This window comes from Lontra canadensis, unplaced genomic scaffold, assembly GCF_010015895.1.
Source record: "Lontra canadensis isolate GAN:19392208 unplaced genomic scaffold, GSC_riverotter_1.0 scaffold36, whole genome shotgun sequence".
Lineage (NCBI taxonomy): Eukaryota > Metazoa > Chordata > Mammalia > Carnivora > Mustelidae > Lontra > Lontra canadensis.
This window is the reverse complement of record NW_022631030.1, coordinates 7,866,683-7,884,997: the sequence shown is the minus strand read 5'-3', so window position 1 is coordinate 7,884,997 and position 18,315 is coordinate 7,866,683. Positions and strand designations below refer to the sequence as shown.

The following is an 18,315-nucleotide window of genomic DNA, read 5'->3' as shown; positions in this document are numbered from 1 at the left end:
AGTGCTCCCCTGAGTGTCAAAGAGGGCTGTTGGCAGCATGGAGAAGGGGAGATGGGGCAACACAAAGGCCAAGTTAAGTGCCTTCTGGAAAACTGTGGATGTATTATTGGAAGGCAGTGCTAGGGAGCCTGAGGCTTGTGCTCTCAAGAGCACAGACACATACGGCGCACGGCAGGGGGGTGTCAGCCCCTCAAGGGTGCAAGCGCTGGGAAGACTGCGGGTATCCCACACCATGGGCCCCGAGTCACGTGGCTCTGGGGAAACCCCCAGGTGGTAGCTTCCTGATCAGGGCAGGACAACAGTGCCTAGGGGAACGACCACACTCAGTCCCGTGCTGCAGATAGGCCCGCTGACAAGATCCAAGCGGGCAGAGATGGGGTGACACTAGCTGTGTGGGGCAGGTAGCACCTTGCTTCCTCCACAGACACCCAGAAGCTGGCAGTCCAGAGCCAGGGTATCGTCTCGGTCTCAGGGAGAGAGCAGGGTTTTTGCAGGAGCAGCAGCCCGGGGCTGCATGAAGCCAGCCCTTCTAGGGCTCTCCCTGACACAGCAGCTGCTCCTTTCCCTCCTGCAGCTTAGGCTGGCTGGAGGTCCCCCCTGTCCCCTCTCGGCCTCCCAGAGTCTCCCTACCATTTCCCTGCCCCTCCTCCACATCACTCCGTTCTGCAACCCGTCCCTGCCCGCCCCAGGCTTCCACCGAGGAAGCAGAGCAGGACCCGGGCACATGGAAGGAGCCAGATCTGCCTGCAACGTGGAAACACAGCCAAGGAAAAGGGAGCCACAAGAAGACATCTCTGGATGGGCTGCCTGGAGTCTGCAAGACGCCCCAAAGCGAGAGCACACGTCCCAGAGAGGGGGCGGTTAGGGGCATTTAGTCCCTTGTGCACTTGGCCTCTATGAGTTAATGATTTGTGCCAAGTGGGGAGTCTGTCATGCTTCTGTAATTTATTTGGGGCGAGGGACGGGAGGCTGGAGGAGACACTGACCATCTGTGAGTCCCAGGAAGGCCTGGGAGACGACCTTGCATGGGGGCCCATTGCGCAATCAGGGAGGGTCTCCAGCTGCCGGGCTCAGGCAGGAAGCGGGTCTGACCACTCTCAGCTCCTCTGCCGTCTCCCCCTTATGTGTCACCAGAGCCCCTGAGTTCTGGGCCCTTGCGGTGACTGGCATCCATTCCTATTCCTCACTCTGCGAGGGCTCAGGGGCCCGCTGGGCCTGTGGGGGCGGAGGGAGGCCCCGAGGTGACGGAATGGGGAAGCCACGGAGGGGAAGGAAAACCTGCTGGCTGGTAGCAGAGAGGGAGGGGGAGCCAATCCCAGAATGGAAATCAGAGAAAGGAGCGGAGGAGCCAAAGACAAAGGGCATGGAGTCAAGGAAAGGGAAAGAGCTGGAACAGAAGAGCCTGACTGACAGAAAGAGAGCGACAAGGGGGTGGGGGGACCTGCAGGTCCAGATTTGGCTGTTTCAAAGGTCTAACATGTCTGCAGCCACCTGTTTCCTGTTCCCTCTGGGGCACTAATTTTGCAATGCCGCTCAGAGTGGTGGAGGCTTTGTCAGGCAAAGGATGCTGGAGGCCCCACATGCCTCCCAAGAAAGTGGCCCCCCCCACTCCTCCCTCACAGAAGCAGCTTCTGTTGCCTCCAGGATTTGAGCTCTAAGCGGCGGCGCGGGGGCTGAAGACCACGGCAGGTCCAAAGGGAAGGGCTGGGGAACGAGGGGGCGTCGTCTGGCTTCTCCTCGACACAGGCCACCTCAGCCCACCTCAGCCCACAGCTCAACCCCGTCAGTGCAGCCCTCCAGCCTCCACCTCGGGGGCGCCGGGCTCGGTGGGCAGAGCTCCCCAGGGACAGGCAGGGCCGCTGAGCAGCAAGAGGTCAGAAGCCACAGGGCTGACCAGGCATCCCTGAGCCGTGTGTGAAAATATCCCCCCACCCCACCCCACCCCACCCCTAGGATCAGAAACAAGCCCCTACATGAAATGCAAGCCTCCCCTCCCCCCCCCAGGCATGCACAGCCCCCCTCGCTCCCAGCTACCTTCTCCCCCACTCCTTCCACATGCCCATGAGGCCCCCTGGGGTACAGCCTGGCCAGGGGCAGTGGGCAGTGGTACCTGCATGATTAAGCAGACCAAGTGTGGGGAGCCAGGCCCTGGGCGGGAACGACGGCGGCCTGAGGCCAGGCCCTCTGCGGCCCAGACCCAGAGGGCAGAGTACAGTGTGGCCGGATGGCTGAGACCTCAGTCAGCTGCTCTCTGGGTGGGGGTGGGGGGTTCAAAAAGCTGCCGCCCAGTCTGTGTAGTGGGGGCTGTGGTCCTGGACGGGACGGCTTAGTCCACAACATTAGTTCTGGCTACGGAGTGGCTGGGTGAGCCGCCACCACGGACGACCCCACGCTACACCTGCACGACAGACCCAAGAGCAGTGGTTGTCTTCTAGAAGGCACACGCCTCTTGGGCTAGCTGAGGTGGGCCTTGGGGCAGAGGTCAAATTCCATTACATGGAATGGCCTCTCTACTATCAGAGAAAAGTCTGGCTGCATTTTCCCCAAAATGTCTTAACTAAGGGAAGGAAGCCTTGGTCCTAAGTTTAGGCCCCGGAGCTGTCCCCATCCCAGAATTCGTGTGGTCTTTGGATGCCTCCCCCGCCTGGTCCCCTCCACTGGGGCTGGAGGAGCCCTGTCCACAAGTGTAAGGGAGGATAAGGAGGGCCATCCCTCCTTGGTCTGTCCTGAATCAAAGCCTCCATCACCAGCAGTCCTGTCCTGCTGCAGAGAGGATAACCAGCGTGTTTGGTCTTTAGGGGCGGGGGCCAGCCAGGGAGCCCATCAGCTGGCTCAAGCCCCTGGGGCAGCCCAACCGCACTCCACCCCTCTCCCTTCCGACCGCTCCCACCCTCCCCCCACACCCCCGCTTCCCATGCACACGACCAGAAGAGAAACAGGGATACTTACATTATACCAACTCTGGCTTTTCTGAAAGGACAAAATAAGAGAAGGTACCATTAGTCAGGGAAGAGATAGCGGGAATGGCCAGGGTAGGCCCGGCCTCCTGAGGGAAGGTTACACAGACAGCAGAGGGCGGGCAGGGAAGAGGAACCCCAATGCAGCTGAATGCTTCCCAGGTGGCTGCTCGAGAGGGGTCCTCCTTTCTCAAGACAGATCCAGAAAGGAGGCCCAGGGCAGGTCCATGCTGGAAGCCTCAGCAAGGTCGGGGCGGCAGGCAGCGGCAGCACCAGCCAGAGCTCAGCTGGCAGGGAGTCGGAGCCCCATCACGAGCTTCTCTGATGGGGGGGGGGGGGGAGGATGCGCGGCAGGCATCCGAGACCCAGTCCCCAGATGGGCCCTGACCAGAAGCAAAGTGCAGACGGAGACCAACCCAGCCTTCCGCCCCAAGTCAGCCCCTCTGCGCAAGGCAGGAGGGGACCCTTCGGGGAAAGGAAGAGAAGGGGCTGCCTGGAAACCTCTTCCAGCTACGTTCTCGGGGAGCAGAGGAGGCCATTTCTCCTTCCACTCCACAACTGGCCGATGAGGTGAGAGAGGCTGGGGAGTACCAGGGGTTCTGCCCTGGGAGGAAGGTCGAAACTCATCATTGCTAATGGTGCCTCCCAGCTTCGAGGTGCTGTCATTCTGTTACCCACAAAATCAAGACTCCGGGCCAGGTCCAGAATCCAGGTGCTCTCGGCTCCCGGCCCTGGGCAAAGGTGACTCGTTTTCATGGCAACTGAGAGGCGTGGCTGATACTGTGCTCTGTCTACCTCCAATCTCTATGGCCAGGAGTCCTTTATGCACACCCCGCTTGGAAGACAGACAGGCAGGCAGATAGGAGCGCACGTGTGCGTGCACGCACACGCGCGCGCGCGCACACACACACACACACACACACACACACAGAGCTGCTGGGCCCCAACCCTTGAGGTGCTGACCCAACAGGTTTAGACTGGAGATGGAGTATTTTCGGTACTAAGAAGCTTGCCAAAGGCATTAACTGCAGCGAGAATCACTAGGTCGGGGAAACTGTGCCTGCATGTCAACCACTACACAGAGGTGGGGATTCTGGGCCCAACTGCAACCTTCATCCTCCCCCCACCTTGTCTAACAGGTCCAGACTCGTAAGGGAAAGAAAGGTCAGTCACGGGCTCAGAATGTCTACTGGGAATGTCTCTGGTGGGGGTGGAGGGCGGGTGACTAAAGCATGGTCATGCGACCTCCCCCTTCGCCAGCTCTCTCTCTCTCCACCAGAAGAACTCTCTAGATGCTCTCCCCATAGTCGCTTCCCAACAAAGGCTGTCACTATGGCCCATCTGCAAGCCACATGCTCAAACCACGGCCTTACCCTCTCCTCTAATCCAGAGGTCTTAGCGGGGAAAGGGGCCCCATCTGACTACTTACAACCAACTGTTGCCCTGCTGAGGGAGCTACAGTCACAGTCTTCGCCTGCAAACATCTGGCAAAGGCCACCCGTACCTGGAGGAGAGGGATGGGGCACAGGCTGCGTCTGCCCTGACCTGTGCCTTCGGAGGTCTTCGCTCCTGGGGCCCGCCCTGAGATCACATGGCACGAGGCTGTGCAGGCATTCCCTGAGCCCCATCCCCCAGCAGTGGAGAGGTGCCGTCAGCCTCCATGGCCCCTCAGGTCCCAGCACTTCATCAACCCAAAGCCAGGCCCTCAGACACCTGCTTCACAGTTGAGAAAATGCTCTGTCACCTGCCCCCTGGCTCCTTACCCCACTGTCCTGGCTTTCACAGAAGACCCCAGGAGGGAAGGGGGAATGGGAATGAACTTGGGCTGGGAGTGGGGACCCAAGAACCTTTACGATTATTCCTATGTGGTGTTCTCGCTCCTGCCTAAGGTACAGAAGTGGATTTTTTTTCTTCCTGTACTGCCACACGGCTATGTGTGCTTTCTCAATCTGCTTCGAACAAAGGGCTTCAGAATGACAAAAAGCCTTGACCACAGAACCCATGTCCCATCTCTGTGTGACACCTTTGTGTGTGATATTTGCTCTTCTGGAAAGGGGTGGGGGGAGAAGAATTTGTGCTCCCAAGTACTGAAATGTGAAATGTACCATCAAAAGCGAGGACTTCTGTCTTCTCCCTCAGCGTGAGACTCTACCCCAACCAGCCATCTCCAGGCACACTGGGAGTACCTCTGGGGAAAATGCCTCCCCCACCCCGATCCATAGTAGCTCCTGAGAACACCCACTGTGGGCACGGGTCTCTGAACTCTGACCAGCCTCCTGGAGGCAAATTCTACCCTCGTGGCTTTGCTCTCCCAGGGCTGAGTGCCCAGCTCAGGGGGGGCAGGGAAACCAGAGGGAGCTTCCAGGCCCCGGTGCAGCGAGAACAGAGGTGTCCCCTGGCATGAGTTAGGCTGTCTGCCCTTGCAGGTTCCCTGAAATGCCCCTCCTCTGCAGAGAAGGTCAGAAGCGTGGGGAAAAACAGAACTAGGCATGGAGGTGAAGGCTTTTGCGACAGGTCATACATGGATTTGGCTAGAAAGGGGAGGGCGTCAGGGAAAGTACTCAAAGACAGAGTGGAACACATTTCTATCACCTCCTAGAAGGGGTCTCAAGAACGAGCACTAAAGGAATGCAAGGCCCCTAGAGACAGACCCATGTTCCCTAAAAACATCTCCCCAGTGCAAAGGCTCCTGGAGTTGGGAAGATGGGGACAGGGGGACCAGAGGAGGGGGAGAGAGGAGCTCTACTTATAGGAGGTCAGAAATAAGAGAGACTTCTTACTTTGATCAGGTTAAGTCTGTCATACTGGAAAGAAAGCCACAGAAATTAGAATTGAAAGACAAGTCAAAAGTCAAGGGGAGAGGAGCTGCAAAGCCACTGAGCCGGGATAACACAGCTCAACCAGCCTGGGACCCAGGTTCTCGGGGGGACCTCTGCAAGGGCCAACCTAGAGCAGGAACTCCTGGCCACACATAGCGGCCGCCAGCTCCCCCTAGTGGCCTCAAGCCAGCACTACAGAGCAGAAGGTGGGTGGTGGCAGGAACTCAAGGGGTTTCAGGGAAGAGGAAAGAAGCCATGACCATCTTCTAGCCCGCTGCTCTGGGCAGGGCTGCTGCACCCAGGAAGGGTCAGCCTCCGCAGTCTAGTTACAGATTCACAGGTGTGGGGCCTTACTGATCCCCTACAGATTAACACGAGGAAATGGAGGCCCTGGGGAGGGGAGGCAGATACAGCAGGACACCTTGGCTCCAGGGACAAGGAGGAACCCTCTCCTGCTTGCCTGGAAAACACAGGAGGTCTCCTCCTCTGTGAGGTGGATGGGAGGTACTGAGGTAGGTGGCCTGGCGGGGTAGCAACGGCCGCTCTGGCTACCACTTCCCTTGCCATGGACAGGTTTGGTCAACCTGAGACAAGCATCTACCCAGAGGGTGGTGGGAGGGGTATCCCCACCTCACCTCTGTAGCTCTCCAAACCAGGGGACTCCCAGACTATGTGTCTGCCTCCCCTGAGCTCTTCAAAGGGAAAATAAAACCCAGCCCCCCTCACCTTCTCCCCCTGCCCCATCACCTCCTTATGAAAGGGGGGGGGCACAATTCACTTGGAATTCACCCTCAGCTCGTGGTCCCTTCTTTATGCCTCATTTTGCCTCTCAGGGCCCCAGCCTGGCTTCTAACAGCCAGGTTTGGTTTGCGGACAACCTAGGCATGTGTCTTCTCTCCCCTCCTAGACTGTGCGCTGCCCAGGGCAGGTAACTGGTCTCTACGCTTGCTTCCCAGAGAAGAGCTGCCATTCAGCAGGAGAGGTTTAAAAATTCTCCTTACCGAGTGCTCGCCTCCACCCAGCACCTGGCTGAAGTGGCACCGGCCCCCTGTGGGTGGGGACTGCCGGCCATCGGTAAGGTTTGCCTCGGCCACTGAGTGCCTTGCTAGGCATGGGGGTAAGAGGGCAAGAAGCCTGTAGCTTCACCTTGGGATGGAAAAGTGTGCAAAGTCCGTAGGCACGACCAGAGAGATGGAACAACCCAATGCGTGTGTCTGGACCACACAGGTACTCTCCCCAGCCAGAGGGCTGAGGGGCCGGGGGTGTGTGCGTGCTGGCTGCACAGAGAACTCCCTCACACTGGGCAGAGCTCCTCTCCCCCTCCCTAGAGCAAGCAGCCACCGTCTCAAGTCCTCGGAGGCAAGCTTTTAGCCTGAAGGTCACAGACTCTAGGATTAGCCCTGAAGTCTCTTGTTCTTCTCTCGGGAAAGAGAACAGCTGTCCGCCCTCCTCTTCCTCCCTAAAACACTATTATTAAGTCATTCCTCTGCTTTTTCTTCTCCGGGCGACATCCCACCTCCTTTCTCCCGTGGGGATTATTTCCTGAGCCTTGCTGTTCTAAAATACCTATTGCTCTAGCTGTACTCCCTCTGAGTTCTGCTCGGACCTCTGAGATCCCGGGGGACGGGGTCCAGGCGGCGGGGAGGCCGGGCAGACTCCAGCACTGACTCCCTGACCCGGCTGCATTGCTGTGAGGCCTGGAAGGGGCCACCATCCACGTCCACCAACTGTCAGATGTTAGCACCATGCCCTTCTGGGAGAACATTTCCGCTCTAATCACAGTTCAGGGTCCTGAGAACACCAGAGGCCATAGGGCTGGGCAGTGGGCAGGTAGAGGGAAGGAGGGTGCCAGGTGCAGCTCCTGAGGTCACTCTACCGCACCGGGGAACTCCCTATGGGCATCTGTCACCCTCAGTCCTCTCATCCAGGGAATCAGGACTCACCCAGTAAAGCAGGTACAAGGGGCTCTCAGGACCTGAAGCCCCTCTGGATGGGGCCTCCCTTCCCCAAAGCAACGAAGGAAGCCCCGGCAGGACTCTGCTTCTAGATGGCTCCATGTAAGGAGGGAAGAGATTCCCAACCCAAGGTAGTGTTCGGGGAGCAGGCAGAGACTGGGGAGGATGGGGGACGGGTCTGTTCTCCGACTCTGGGCGCAAGAGGAATGGTCCCTCGGTAACGTCAAGCCAGCCTGCCACGGGGCAGTAGGGCCGGCCCTTCTGGGAAAGGGACCAAGCAAGACATGGGCCAGAGTGGGCGGGGGCGGAGGGAGGGGGTGCAGAGCACTACAGACAATTCAACACCGGAGGGGAGACCAAAGACAGAGACAAAAGATGGCTTACTTTTGAGAGGCGCTTGTGAGACTAAGACCATGCATGCAAAGGAGGTATTTGGGAAATGGTGGGGAAGAAGAGGAAGAACAAGAAATCAAAAGACAAATCAGATGGGAAGCCAGCTCCCGTGCCTCCCAGGGGCCCCTTCCCCTCCCCAGGACCTGGGAGCCCAGCAGTAAACAGAAGCTTTTTGAAGGAGCATCTAGGCAAAGAATATCTCCTGCTTCCCAAAGGACTGAGGAGGGGATAAGAAAATCTCTGGGGACCCAGGCACCCCCCCTGGGGCTTATGTTATGCCTATTCTCAGGCAAAGGCCCAGGTCCTCAGGCAACAGCATCTTGGGAGGGACAGAGAGGCCTGGTCACCGCCCCCCCGGCCAAAGGACTACCAAGTGGGTTATTACCAAAGGTAAGGCAGAGAGACAGCCAGGGTGGATGTTAAAGACATCCCCCTTCCCGAGGACTCTCTTCCTGGCCCTGTTGTTGTCCCAAATCATGTTCCCTTCTACCCCAAATTTGAAAAAGGAAGCAGGACTAAACAGATGGTCCCTCCTGGTCCCCAGAGCACCCTTTCTCCAAATCTCAAGGTCCAGGAGGCTCCCTCACCCCAAGAGAGAGAACAGTCAGTGTGGAATCCTGTAACGAGTTCCCCGGGGGCACTCCGAGGGCTGAGCTGAGAAGAGAACACTGAGCTAGGGTCAACCCTGCCTGTCCCACCCTCGCCTCACTGACACAAGGGTCCTCGGGGAAAGGGCTCCCTGCCTTGCCGCCCCCCCCCCCCCCCCCCCCCCGCCCCCACCCTGGCTTCCCTGCTGCCAGCTAAGGAGGAAGTGGAGAGGCCCCGGCGAGGTCCAGCTCACCTTGGAATTTTTGCCACCACTCCGGCCAGACTGTGAGGAGCAGCTGCGCTGCACACCCTGCTCCGGCGTGGACGGGGACTTGTCCGAGGAGTGATCGGAGCCCTTCTCCACCATGGTGTCTCCGTCCGGGCTCTGCGGGGTTGGCGAGCGAGACCGTTTGCGGAGGATGGGGGAGCAGGCCGGCGTGCTGCGGTTTGAGTTACTGGCAGTGCTGCAGGGGCAGATGGAGAGAGGGAGTGGGGTGGGAAGGGAGGAGGAAAGACAGGCAGTCAGTGATTGAAGGCCAAAGCCGGGTCCCAAGGAGCCAGCTCAGGGAGCCAGGGCTGGGGCTGGGGAGAAACAGGGAGAGAAGGGCCCGGCTAAGGGGTCTCGGCACCGTAATACTGCTGCTGGCCAGGAGGGGGCGGTGGTGTCAACGGGAAATGGAAATGGGACTAGAAGGGGTAAGTAGGGCAATTAGACATTTAGCTATTCATCCATCCATCCAACCATCTGTCTGTCCATCCATCCAAATATTGTCAGAGTCCCTATCACATGCCAAGAGCCGTCTCCAAAACAGAATTTAGGGGCTGAAAGACGCATGAGAGATCATCTAATACTGCAGATCCGGTTTCGACATTTTGTTCTACACATATGTGCCTGTAAAAATGGTCAAGAATAATCCTACTTTTCAAAGCAGTCCCATGCACTCTATTTGCTAGCTTCTTAAAACAATCCTCCACGGAGGTAGTCATGACAAGTGCCATAATCCCTATTTTTAAAAATGAAGCCCGTGCACCCCAGAGAGGAGCTCAAGTGTCCTCTGATCGCAGAGGCATTCGAAACAAAACCTGGGTCTCCTGACTTGCAACTCACGCACGCCGGAGTACTTCCTTGTAAGCCGTACTGCTCTCCGCATCCCCTGCCCAGGGCGAAGACGAACACAGCAGAATTCTCACCTTCCAGAGTGCCCGCCACCCAACCGTGTTTCCAACAAGCATCTTATATGCCCCACGGTCCTGAACCCCTGCACACCAAGGCTTATAAGCTGTGTATTTACTGCTGGATACTGAGCTTCAGCTCTTGATGGAAGAGAAGGATAGAAGACAGAAGAGGGGAGGAAAACTGAATACTATGACGTTCTAACAAGTGTTTGCTTTGGTCTGAGAGGACAGAGCAAGAGAAGTCAGGGACAAGGACAAGGTTAAGTGGGAAAGAGGAGAAAAGGGAAGGAAAGCAAGGATGAGACTGCAAAGCCAAAGAAAGCATAAGGGCAGGGGGCAGATGAGAAGCCCAGGGTCTCTCTCACCCACTCAGTGGTCAGAGAGCAGGGCCAGGCTTCTGGAATAGCCCAGATCCAAGGCTGTGAGGGCCCCTTCATCCCAGCCTTCCCTAAGGGTGTGCTGTGCAGGGTGGGGAACAGTCATTTGCATGAAGATCAAGCTGTGACCTCAGATGTCCCATGGGACCCATTTGCAATGAAAACCATGTACGTGTGGAGACGTGAAAGACCTGAGGCTTTGCTTCACCCTAAAACAGATGGAAGTTTTAGATCTCACTTAAAATACTAACAATACCCTTGATTTAGAAAAAAAGAAGCTAGGGGAGCCTGGGTGGCTCAGTGGGTTGAGGCCTCTACCTTCCGCTCGGGTCATGGTCCCCGGGTCCTGGGATCGGGCCCCGCGTCGGGCTCTCTGCTCCGCGGGGAGCCTGCTTCCCTCTCTCTCTCTGCCTGCCTCTCTGCCTACTTGTGATCTCTGTCTGTCAAGTAAATAAAAGAAATCTTTAAAAAAAAAAAAAAAAAGAAAAGAAAAGAAAAAAGAAGCTCTTTGAGTTCTCATCCCGTCACCATCTTTATCCTCTGACCCCGCCCCAACTCATTCACGATGCAAACCCTGGAAAGAGGAAATTATGTTCCTTTTCTTGGGATGGAAAAGCAGAGCCTTGGAATGGTGGCAAGGGGGTGGTGGGACACGGCCGCCTCCGGAAGGAGGACTCAGGTGGTCACTGTAAGGACCTATTTAGAAACTGTCCCTGCTCCCCTTCCCCCAGGGGATTTACTTGGAGACAAGTCCCGGAAACCAGCTTCAGGTAACAAAGCCCAGATACAAGGGTGGGTCAGGCCAGGTGGAGACATCCGATCAGTGGGGGGATGCATACTGTCTCCCTGGTTACCAAGGAGTATGGGCCCCGCCCTTTGGGTGCCAATCCTAACCAAGGTGTGATAGGCTAAATCAAATGTCTACTAGGGTAAGTTGTAACTCAATTGGTGACCTAGCATCACTGTGGAGTTTCCTGTGTGTGTTACAATCTCATTGGCCACCTGTGCGTGGCCAGGCCCGACCGCATGGCCTTTGCCCTTAAAAGCTAGTCTGTGAAACAGAGAAGGGTCGCCCTCTTTTGCAAGAGGTGTGTCCCCGAACATTCGGTTAGATTCTTGATGCTTGGCACAAAATAAAGCTTTGCTTGACCTTCGCTTTTTATCAGTCTCGCTCCATTAATCACGGACCCATTATTGGGGCATAACAGTCACCAGTATTCCAAGGATTAAACTGTCTTCTAGCATTACTTAGCTAGAAGCACAGCCAGGAACTCTACCCCTCACCTCAATGAGTTTGCTCACGGACACACCAGGGTGTGGACAACGCCTAGCACCGCCCGTCTCAGACCCAACACGCCCACAGCTCAGCTCCAGTTTTTCCCTTCCGTAATGGGACCTCGTAACACATGGTGATTCCAGGTACAGCAATGAAAGGAGATCTCCTTATCCTCCAAACTCTCCAACACCACGGAGAGCAGGCTGTCTGTCGAGGAGGGATTCAGTAAGGCGTGGGCCAAAAAATTCTAACCTGCAGGAAACTCACTCCAACTTGCCCCAAACCACATGAATCTCACACTCAATGATCAAAATGTCCCTGAGATTCCCTCAACACCTAGTGGCCTCCTCTTAGCTGACCCCCCATAAGCCATCCAAGGAGACCTAACTTTTGGCCTTCCATACATCCGTCAAAACGTCAGTCAATAAACTTGTACTGTCCTTTGTCACTTTATTCTCTGTGCTTTTATGGCTACTGATCATCTATCTGAGCTGCTCCCAAAGATCTCGCCTCCCCTTCCGGATGCCACACACCTCTTCCTGCCTCAGAGCTGGCTTCTCTTTGCTAACTCTAGCCGAAGTGTGGTCCTTCCCCGAAAGTGAGTCTTTCCTTGCCCACACCATCTCCCGCTTCACGGGACTTCACCTGTGCCTTGCAGCAGAAGACTCCCTCCCCTCCTGCTTCCAGCTCTCATCACTTGCTCACTTCAGCCCAGCAATCTGCGGCCGAGGGGACACTCCCTCCAAACCCACGTCTCACAAGCCCCTCACACAGAAAGCCAAGCCTGCCGTTGGTCCTGAACCTCTTCCCGCTACGGCCGCTTCTCCACAGCATTCTCATTCCCCGTCTCTGAAGCTGCAGACCCACACCTTCCATCTCACCCCGCAAAGAGCCAGTCTCTGGGATCCCATCAATTCTATTTGCTGCAAGCTCTTTGTCCACCCTTCCTTCCCCTCCCTCCAGGGCCCCTTGCGGAGCCTCTCCCCAGGTGGTCTTCCAGGCAGTCTCTTTCTCTCCCTTTCCTCTCTTGGGCTCATTCACACCTCTGGCATTCAATCTTTCTGAATACAAACCTGATAGCATCTTTCTGCCCCCCTCCCAGCATTCACATTAAAGTCTCCAATCCTCAGAATGGAATTAAAAGTTCTTAAGGGAAAATTATTTTGACACTTACTGTATTCTGGTACTTTGTCTCTCCTTACACAATCTTTGAGAGCTCTGGTGTATAGTCCTATATAACCTTCCCCGGTTTTCTTCCCACTCTCCTCCTCCTGCCTCCTGACTTCCACACCTATCACTACTTGAGTGTGAGGGGTCCCTCCCCCAACTCCCCCCACCCCCCCTTATCTACCTACCAGAGTCCTACCCAGCCTTTAAGACCCATCTCAAACCCCACCTTCTCTGAAAAGCTTTTCAAAGCCTCCGCCACTGAACTGGCTAGAGCATCTAACATATTCTGCCCAGGGCACGCTCTTGGAAGCACCCACCTGTGCCCCCCGCCCCCACAACGCCCAGTGGGAGGCTCTCTAAGTGGTAGGTGCTCAGTACACATCCGCTGGATGGAATAGCATTACAGCCAAGTTGTAACAATCCTCATGGCTTTCCCAGTCCCCAGTATCACGACAACTCCCAACCAAGTCTGTGCCTTCAACCTGCTAACAAAAATAGCTATACAGGTTTCTGAACGTTTATATGAGTTCCTGGCCCGGTGCCAAGTGTTTATGATGCGATAGCCTATTGAAATCCCCAGCCAATCTGTGAAGTGTTAGTGGGTATTATTATTTGTCCCATTTTTCAGATGATAAAGCGAATTACTGACAGATTCAGTAACTCCCCCAGGGTCACCCAGCCAGGTAAGTGGCAAGACTGGGTTTGAAATGCAGGCCTGATGACAGAGCATGTTCTCAGAACCAACACTGAGTAATCCTTCTTGGCTGGGTGAACAGATAGAGAAGGATGGATGGGGTGGTTGGTGGACGGAAAGAAAAGAAGGAATCAGCTTCTTGCCTCCAGTTTTCAATCCAGTATCTATTTTGCTATCAAAATGAACCTTCTAAAAAGGGATTTTGCCATTCTAACCATCCCCTCCCCTGGTTCAAAGCTCTCTATGGTTTCTTATCCCCTTAGAAGAAAGCCTGATCTCCAAACTATGGCACAGAAGTTCCTCGAAGGTCTTGAGGATCACCCTTGGCTACTCCTCCTAGCGGACCCCCTCCCCGCCTCAGCCATCCAGGACTAATGACAGATCCTGGTGCCATGTTGTCTCCCTTCCACATTTGTCAGTGTCTCTCATTCTGAAAATACCATTTCCCCCTCCAAGCACCCTTCCAACATTTGCTGTTCAAGACTAAACCCAACTACTCCCCCCATCACCCTCCCCCCACGCTCTGATCCCTCACTATACAAGAAGAAACCTTCGAAGCTATAGTTCTAACTTGGCAAAATCACTACTAGATGTGCTACATAGCTAATACTCTTTTAAGAGGTACTCCATGATCTAGCTCAGTCAGTTAAGCGTCCAACTCTCGATTTCACCTCAGGTCATGATCTCAGGGTCATGGAGTGGAGCCTCCTTAGGATTCTCTCCCTCTGCCTTTCCCCCTATATTCATGCTCTCTCTAAAAATAATAATAATGATAATAATAAATAAGTAAATAAAAGGTACCCCATTATCCTATAGACTAAATAAGTAAATAAAAGGTACCCCATTATCCTACAGACTTTAGACGTCCTCCTGAGCAAACAAAACTAATTCCCATGTAGCTCATAACCCTACACTATTGCGTCTTTTGAGCAAACTTCACGGTGTGCCATTAGTCTGATTCTGCCACTATTATTAATAATAGTATTACATTGGGTTTCAAAATCTTGGGAATTTATTTTTTTTGAGCTTGGGGGGACGCAGGCTCCCCACTGAGGAGAGAGCCCGATGTGGGGCTTGATCCCAGGATCGTCAGATCATGACCTGAGCCAAAGGCAGAGGCTTTAACCCACTGAGCCACCCAGGTGCCCCAAAATCTTGGGAATTTAAAACAAAAAAGGACCTTAGATTTTCTATAGAAAGGGCAGGAAGACTGGCATTGGAGGAGCTACTAGACTATGACCCCCTTTCAGAATTTAGAATACAACCAGCTTGTCACTTGACATATAAGAAACCTAAGAAAGAGGGAGGTTAATAAATGCCTGGCTAAAAATTAACAAGACAGGAAACAACGTGTGTTGGAGAGGATGTGGAGAAAGGGGAACCCTCTTACTCTGTTGGTGGGGATGCAAGTTGGTGCTGCCACTTTGGAAAACAGTGTGGAGATTCCTGAAGAAATTAAAAATAGAGCTTCCCTATGACCCGGCAACTGGGGTATTTACCCCAAAGACAGTGAAAAGAAGGGTCATCTGTATCCCAAGGTTCATAGCAGCAATGGCCACAATCACCAAACTGTAGAAAGAGCCAAGATGCCCTTCAAGAAACGAATGGATAAAGAAGATATGGTCCATATAATACAATGGAATATTACATCTCCAACAGAAAGGATGAATACCCAACTTTGGTATCAACATAGACAGGACTGGAGGAGATTATGCTGAGTGAAATAAGTCAAGCAGAGAGTCAATTATCATTTGGTTTCACTTACTTCCGGAGCTTAAGGAATAACACGAAGGACTTAGGGGAAGGAAAGGAAAAGTGAATTGGGGGAAATCAGATGGGGAGATGAACCAGGAGAGACTGGGAAACAAACTGAGGCTTCAGGGTGGGGGGGTGGGAGGTTAGGTGAGCCTGGCGGTGGGTACTAAGGAGGGCACGTATTGCATGGAGCACTGGGTGTGGTACATAAACAATCTTGGAACACTGAAAAAATAAAATCAAATAAAAAAAAAATGCCTGGCCCAGGTGATATGCCTTCATACCCAGATCTCCTGAGCCACAAACACTTACTAGGCACCTGGCATCATCCTAGGCATTCAAGTCCATAAGGGTGAGTAAGAAAGGACCCTTGTCCCTGGGACATTATAATCAGGAAGAGCCGGACATGCATTTTTTTCCTTCTAACATAAGCCAAAGTGCGAGACAGGGAAGAGAGTCAGGGAATCTTCTCTAGACTTGCGGGATCAAGAAAGGCTTCTTTGGCACAAGAAAGGATATGGCACTTGAGACTAGAGTGGGGATCTAAATAATGTGTTAAGAGTTAGGTACAAGTACAGGGCACGGTCATAGGAGGGAAGAGAATGTTCCCAAGCAAAACAAAACAAACAAAAAACCAGTATAAACAAAGGTGTGAAGGCCTAAAACAGCACGGAATACACAAGAGCATTACAAGAAACTGTGTGTCACTGAAGCGTAACACACTTAAGCCTGTGCTTCTAAGATTGCTGTAACTGTCACGTCTCCCCAGTAACAGGTGCACTGAGACCGCCACCAGCCACTTTTAAGCCACTTACTGCAGAGGGGGCCCAGGAGCCGTTCACTCATCTCCCCTCTCCTATCTTTAAGACTTCCAACAAAGACTTTTTCATTCCTCTCCTGGTTACCTTGCTAACAAGCAGTGCTTCCATTAAGTCTAACCATTAATCTTACCTCCTACGTTCAGGTCTGGGTGAAGTCCTTGAGAAATGGATACGAAAAAGAGGACGAAGGCTCTTTGGGCTCTCCGTGGCATCTCTCACCCTCACCTGACACGTGGGAGCCCTCATCCTATGCTTTCTTTTCCCACCCTGACAGCTGGGTGGGTGATCCTGTGGGCACCAGCAACCTTTGTCCACAAGCCAGCTCCCTGAGCAGCCATCCGTACATTCTTCAGAACTCGGAGCAGAGCGGAATAATTAGGCGGTGTCCCAGTGTTCCTCATTCAAGTTCACTTGTGTGCCTTCAGTGTAACCATTCCTGCTACAGAGATTGCAAGGCCCGTGCCTGTCGCTCTGCACCTGAATCTCCACCTGCCGGAATGACAGCCGCTCCTTTCCCACTCTCCAGACAAGTTCCCCTGGCCTGGCTCATTCCCAATCAGATTCCCACTTGCCCTCCCCACACCTGGACACATCACATCCACTTTATCTTCTCCCCTAAGCCCAGCCCTGCCATGACCTGTCTCATCCAATGTTTGGCTGGAATCATTTCAATGCCAGGGCACTGGTTAATTTTTTTTTTTTTAATTGGACTGCCTGATACATTCCAGGGCACCTCAAACTAACAGAAAAAAGCATTTAATTAAAAATTTAGAAAGCCAGTTTCAAACAAAACATTTGTTTGCTGGGGGCCTGCTTGGGCCATATGTCAGGATGAGCTGCCAGTCTGTGGGATCCTGTCACCAGGGTCAGGTTTGAGTCCCAGCTCTGCCACCTGCCATGTGACACTGGCCTCTGGATCTCATTTTTCCATCTGGACAAATGAGAGATACCACTATCTCACCATAGGACCGTGAACCCCAAATGAAGTAAGCTCCGTAAAATATTTAGTGCAGTTCCTGACACATCAGAAATGCTGTGTATTTAAGGCGGCTTCTGTTCCTCTCTGCAAAATGTGGGATAAAATCCTTGCCCGCTCTCCTCAGAGGATTATGTGGACAAACTTCAAGCGCTCCTGTGCCTTACTTCTCATCGTAGGGACCACATCTACCTAGGCTGTTCCCCTGAAGGGTGGACTCCCACTCCTCCCCCACTGTATAAGTGATCATTTCCAGGGACGGTCTTAGCAATCTTCATCCCTAAACAAGCCCCAGGGCAGATGTGATACTCTCAAACTTGAGAGGACTCCCAAGGACGAATCTTGAAAATATCCAGGGGTAAGTGACGCATCTGTCCCAGATGACAGAAACCTGCTTACAGCTCTTCGAGGGAATCGGCTTTTCAGGGTCTACTAGGTTGGTGAGCTCGTTGCAACAGAAAACATGGGCTGAGTTTGTCACAGAAACCGGCAATGGAGAAGAATCTAGAGCCGATGGGGAGTGGGCACGGAGATGTAGGTCTCAAGGTAGGGCCACGACTCAGCATCCGAAGGAGAGGGTCACCTTCTTTTGGTGTGGGGAGCCCAACCATTATCATCAGAGCCCACACCCACCACGTGACAGGCACCCCTCCCTGGCTTTAGCAGCATCGAGATAAAGCTGACTCTGATCTCTAGTGGTCTCCAATTCCCAGCAGACCACCATTCTGTGAGCCAGCTCTGCGCCTCCCATTCCCACGCCGATTCCGAGCTCTCGTCAGTAATCCTCCTCGGTTCTTTATATCAGCACTGCAAATATCCAGGAGAATTAGCTATATCCACTTGGAATTTTCCCACAGCACATGCTCAAGTGCCTGAGACAGAGAGCCCACGGGTGTATTTGCCTAACACGGACATGAATTTACATGCTGCCTGCAAACGCCTCCGGTAAGTCCGTCCACCTAAACTGGTTCCCAGTTCAGGGTACGAGGACTCCCTGAAGCTGGCTGTTTGCCAGTTCCTCTCTGTACTCTTGGCTTGTCACTTAACCGTGTCTCTGAACCCTTGTAAAACCACAGCACGGTGAGCGGGATGGGCATACCCAAGGGGAGCTTCGTAGAGGGGGAATGTGGCCCAAATTGCCAATCCCAGCAGAGCCCCAGATGCCTCTTGGATCCTTCTCCTTAGGGAGCAAAATACCATGTTAGAAAAAAACTAGATCTTCCCAATCCTGCTTCACTCCTTGTTATAACTTCCTGGAGCTCCTGATCTTACCCCCTGCCCCGACCCCAACCCTTACCTAGGATGATAAACCCAGGCTCGGGTCCCCAAGGAACGACTGTGTGGACAAAGATGGGGAG

The 18,315-nt window shown here is 53.9% G+C and overlaps 1 protein-coding gene across 13 annotated transcripts in view; it reads right to left on the bottom strand.

Moving 5' to 3' along the window:
• Window positions 1-18,315, bottom strand: part of GRAMD1B (GRAM domain containing 1B) — a 242,103-nt gene that overhangs the window by 35,798 nt on the left and 187,990 nt on the right. For 10 of the 13 annotated variants that reach the window (XM_032868780.1, XM_032868783.1, XM_032868785.1 and 7 more), the window contains 3 exons: window positions 8,966-9,176; window positions 4,387-4,461; window positions 2,950-2,970 (listed from right to left, as the gene is read on the bottom strand). In XM_032868780.1, coding sequence (XP_032724671.1) covers window positions 2,950-2,970; window positions 4,387-4,461; window positions 8,966-9,176 — 307 coding nt within the window. Of the gene's footprint in view, window positions 1-2,949; window positions 2,971-4,386; window positions 4,462-8,965; window positions 9,177-18,315 lie in introns of those variants that run through there. The other 3 variants (XM_032868776.1, XM_032868777.1, XM_032868788.1) reach the window with 2 other exon arrangements.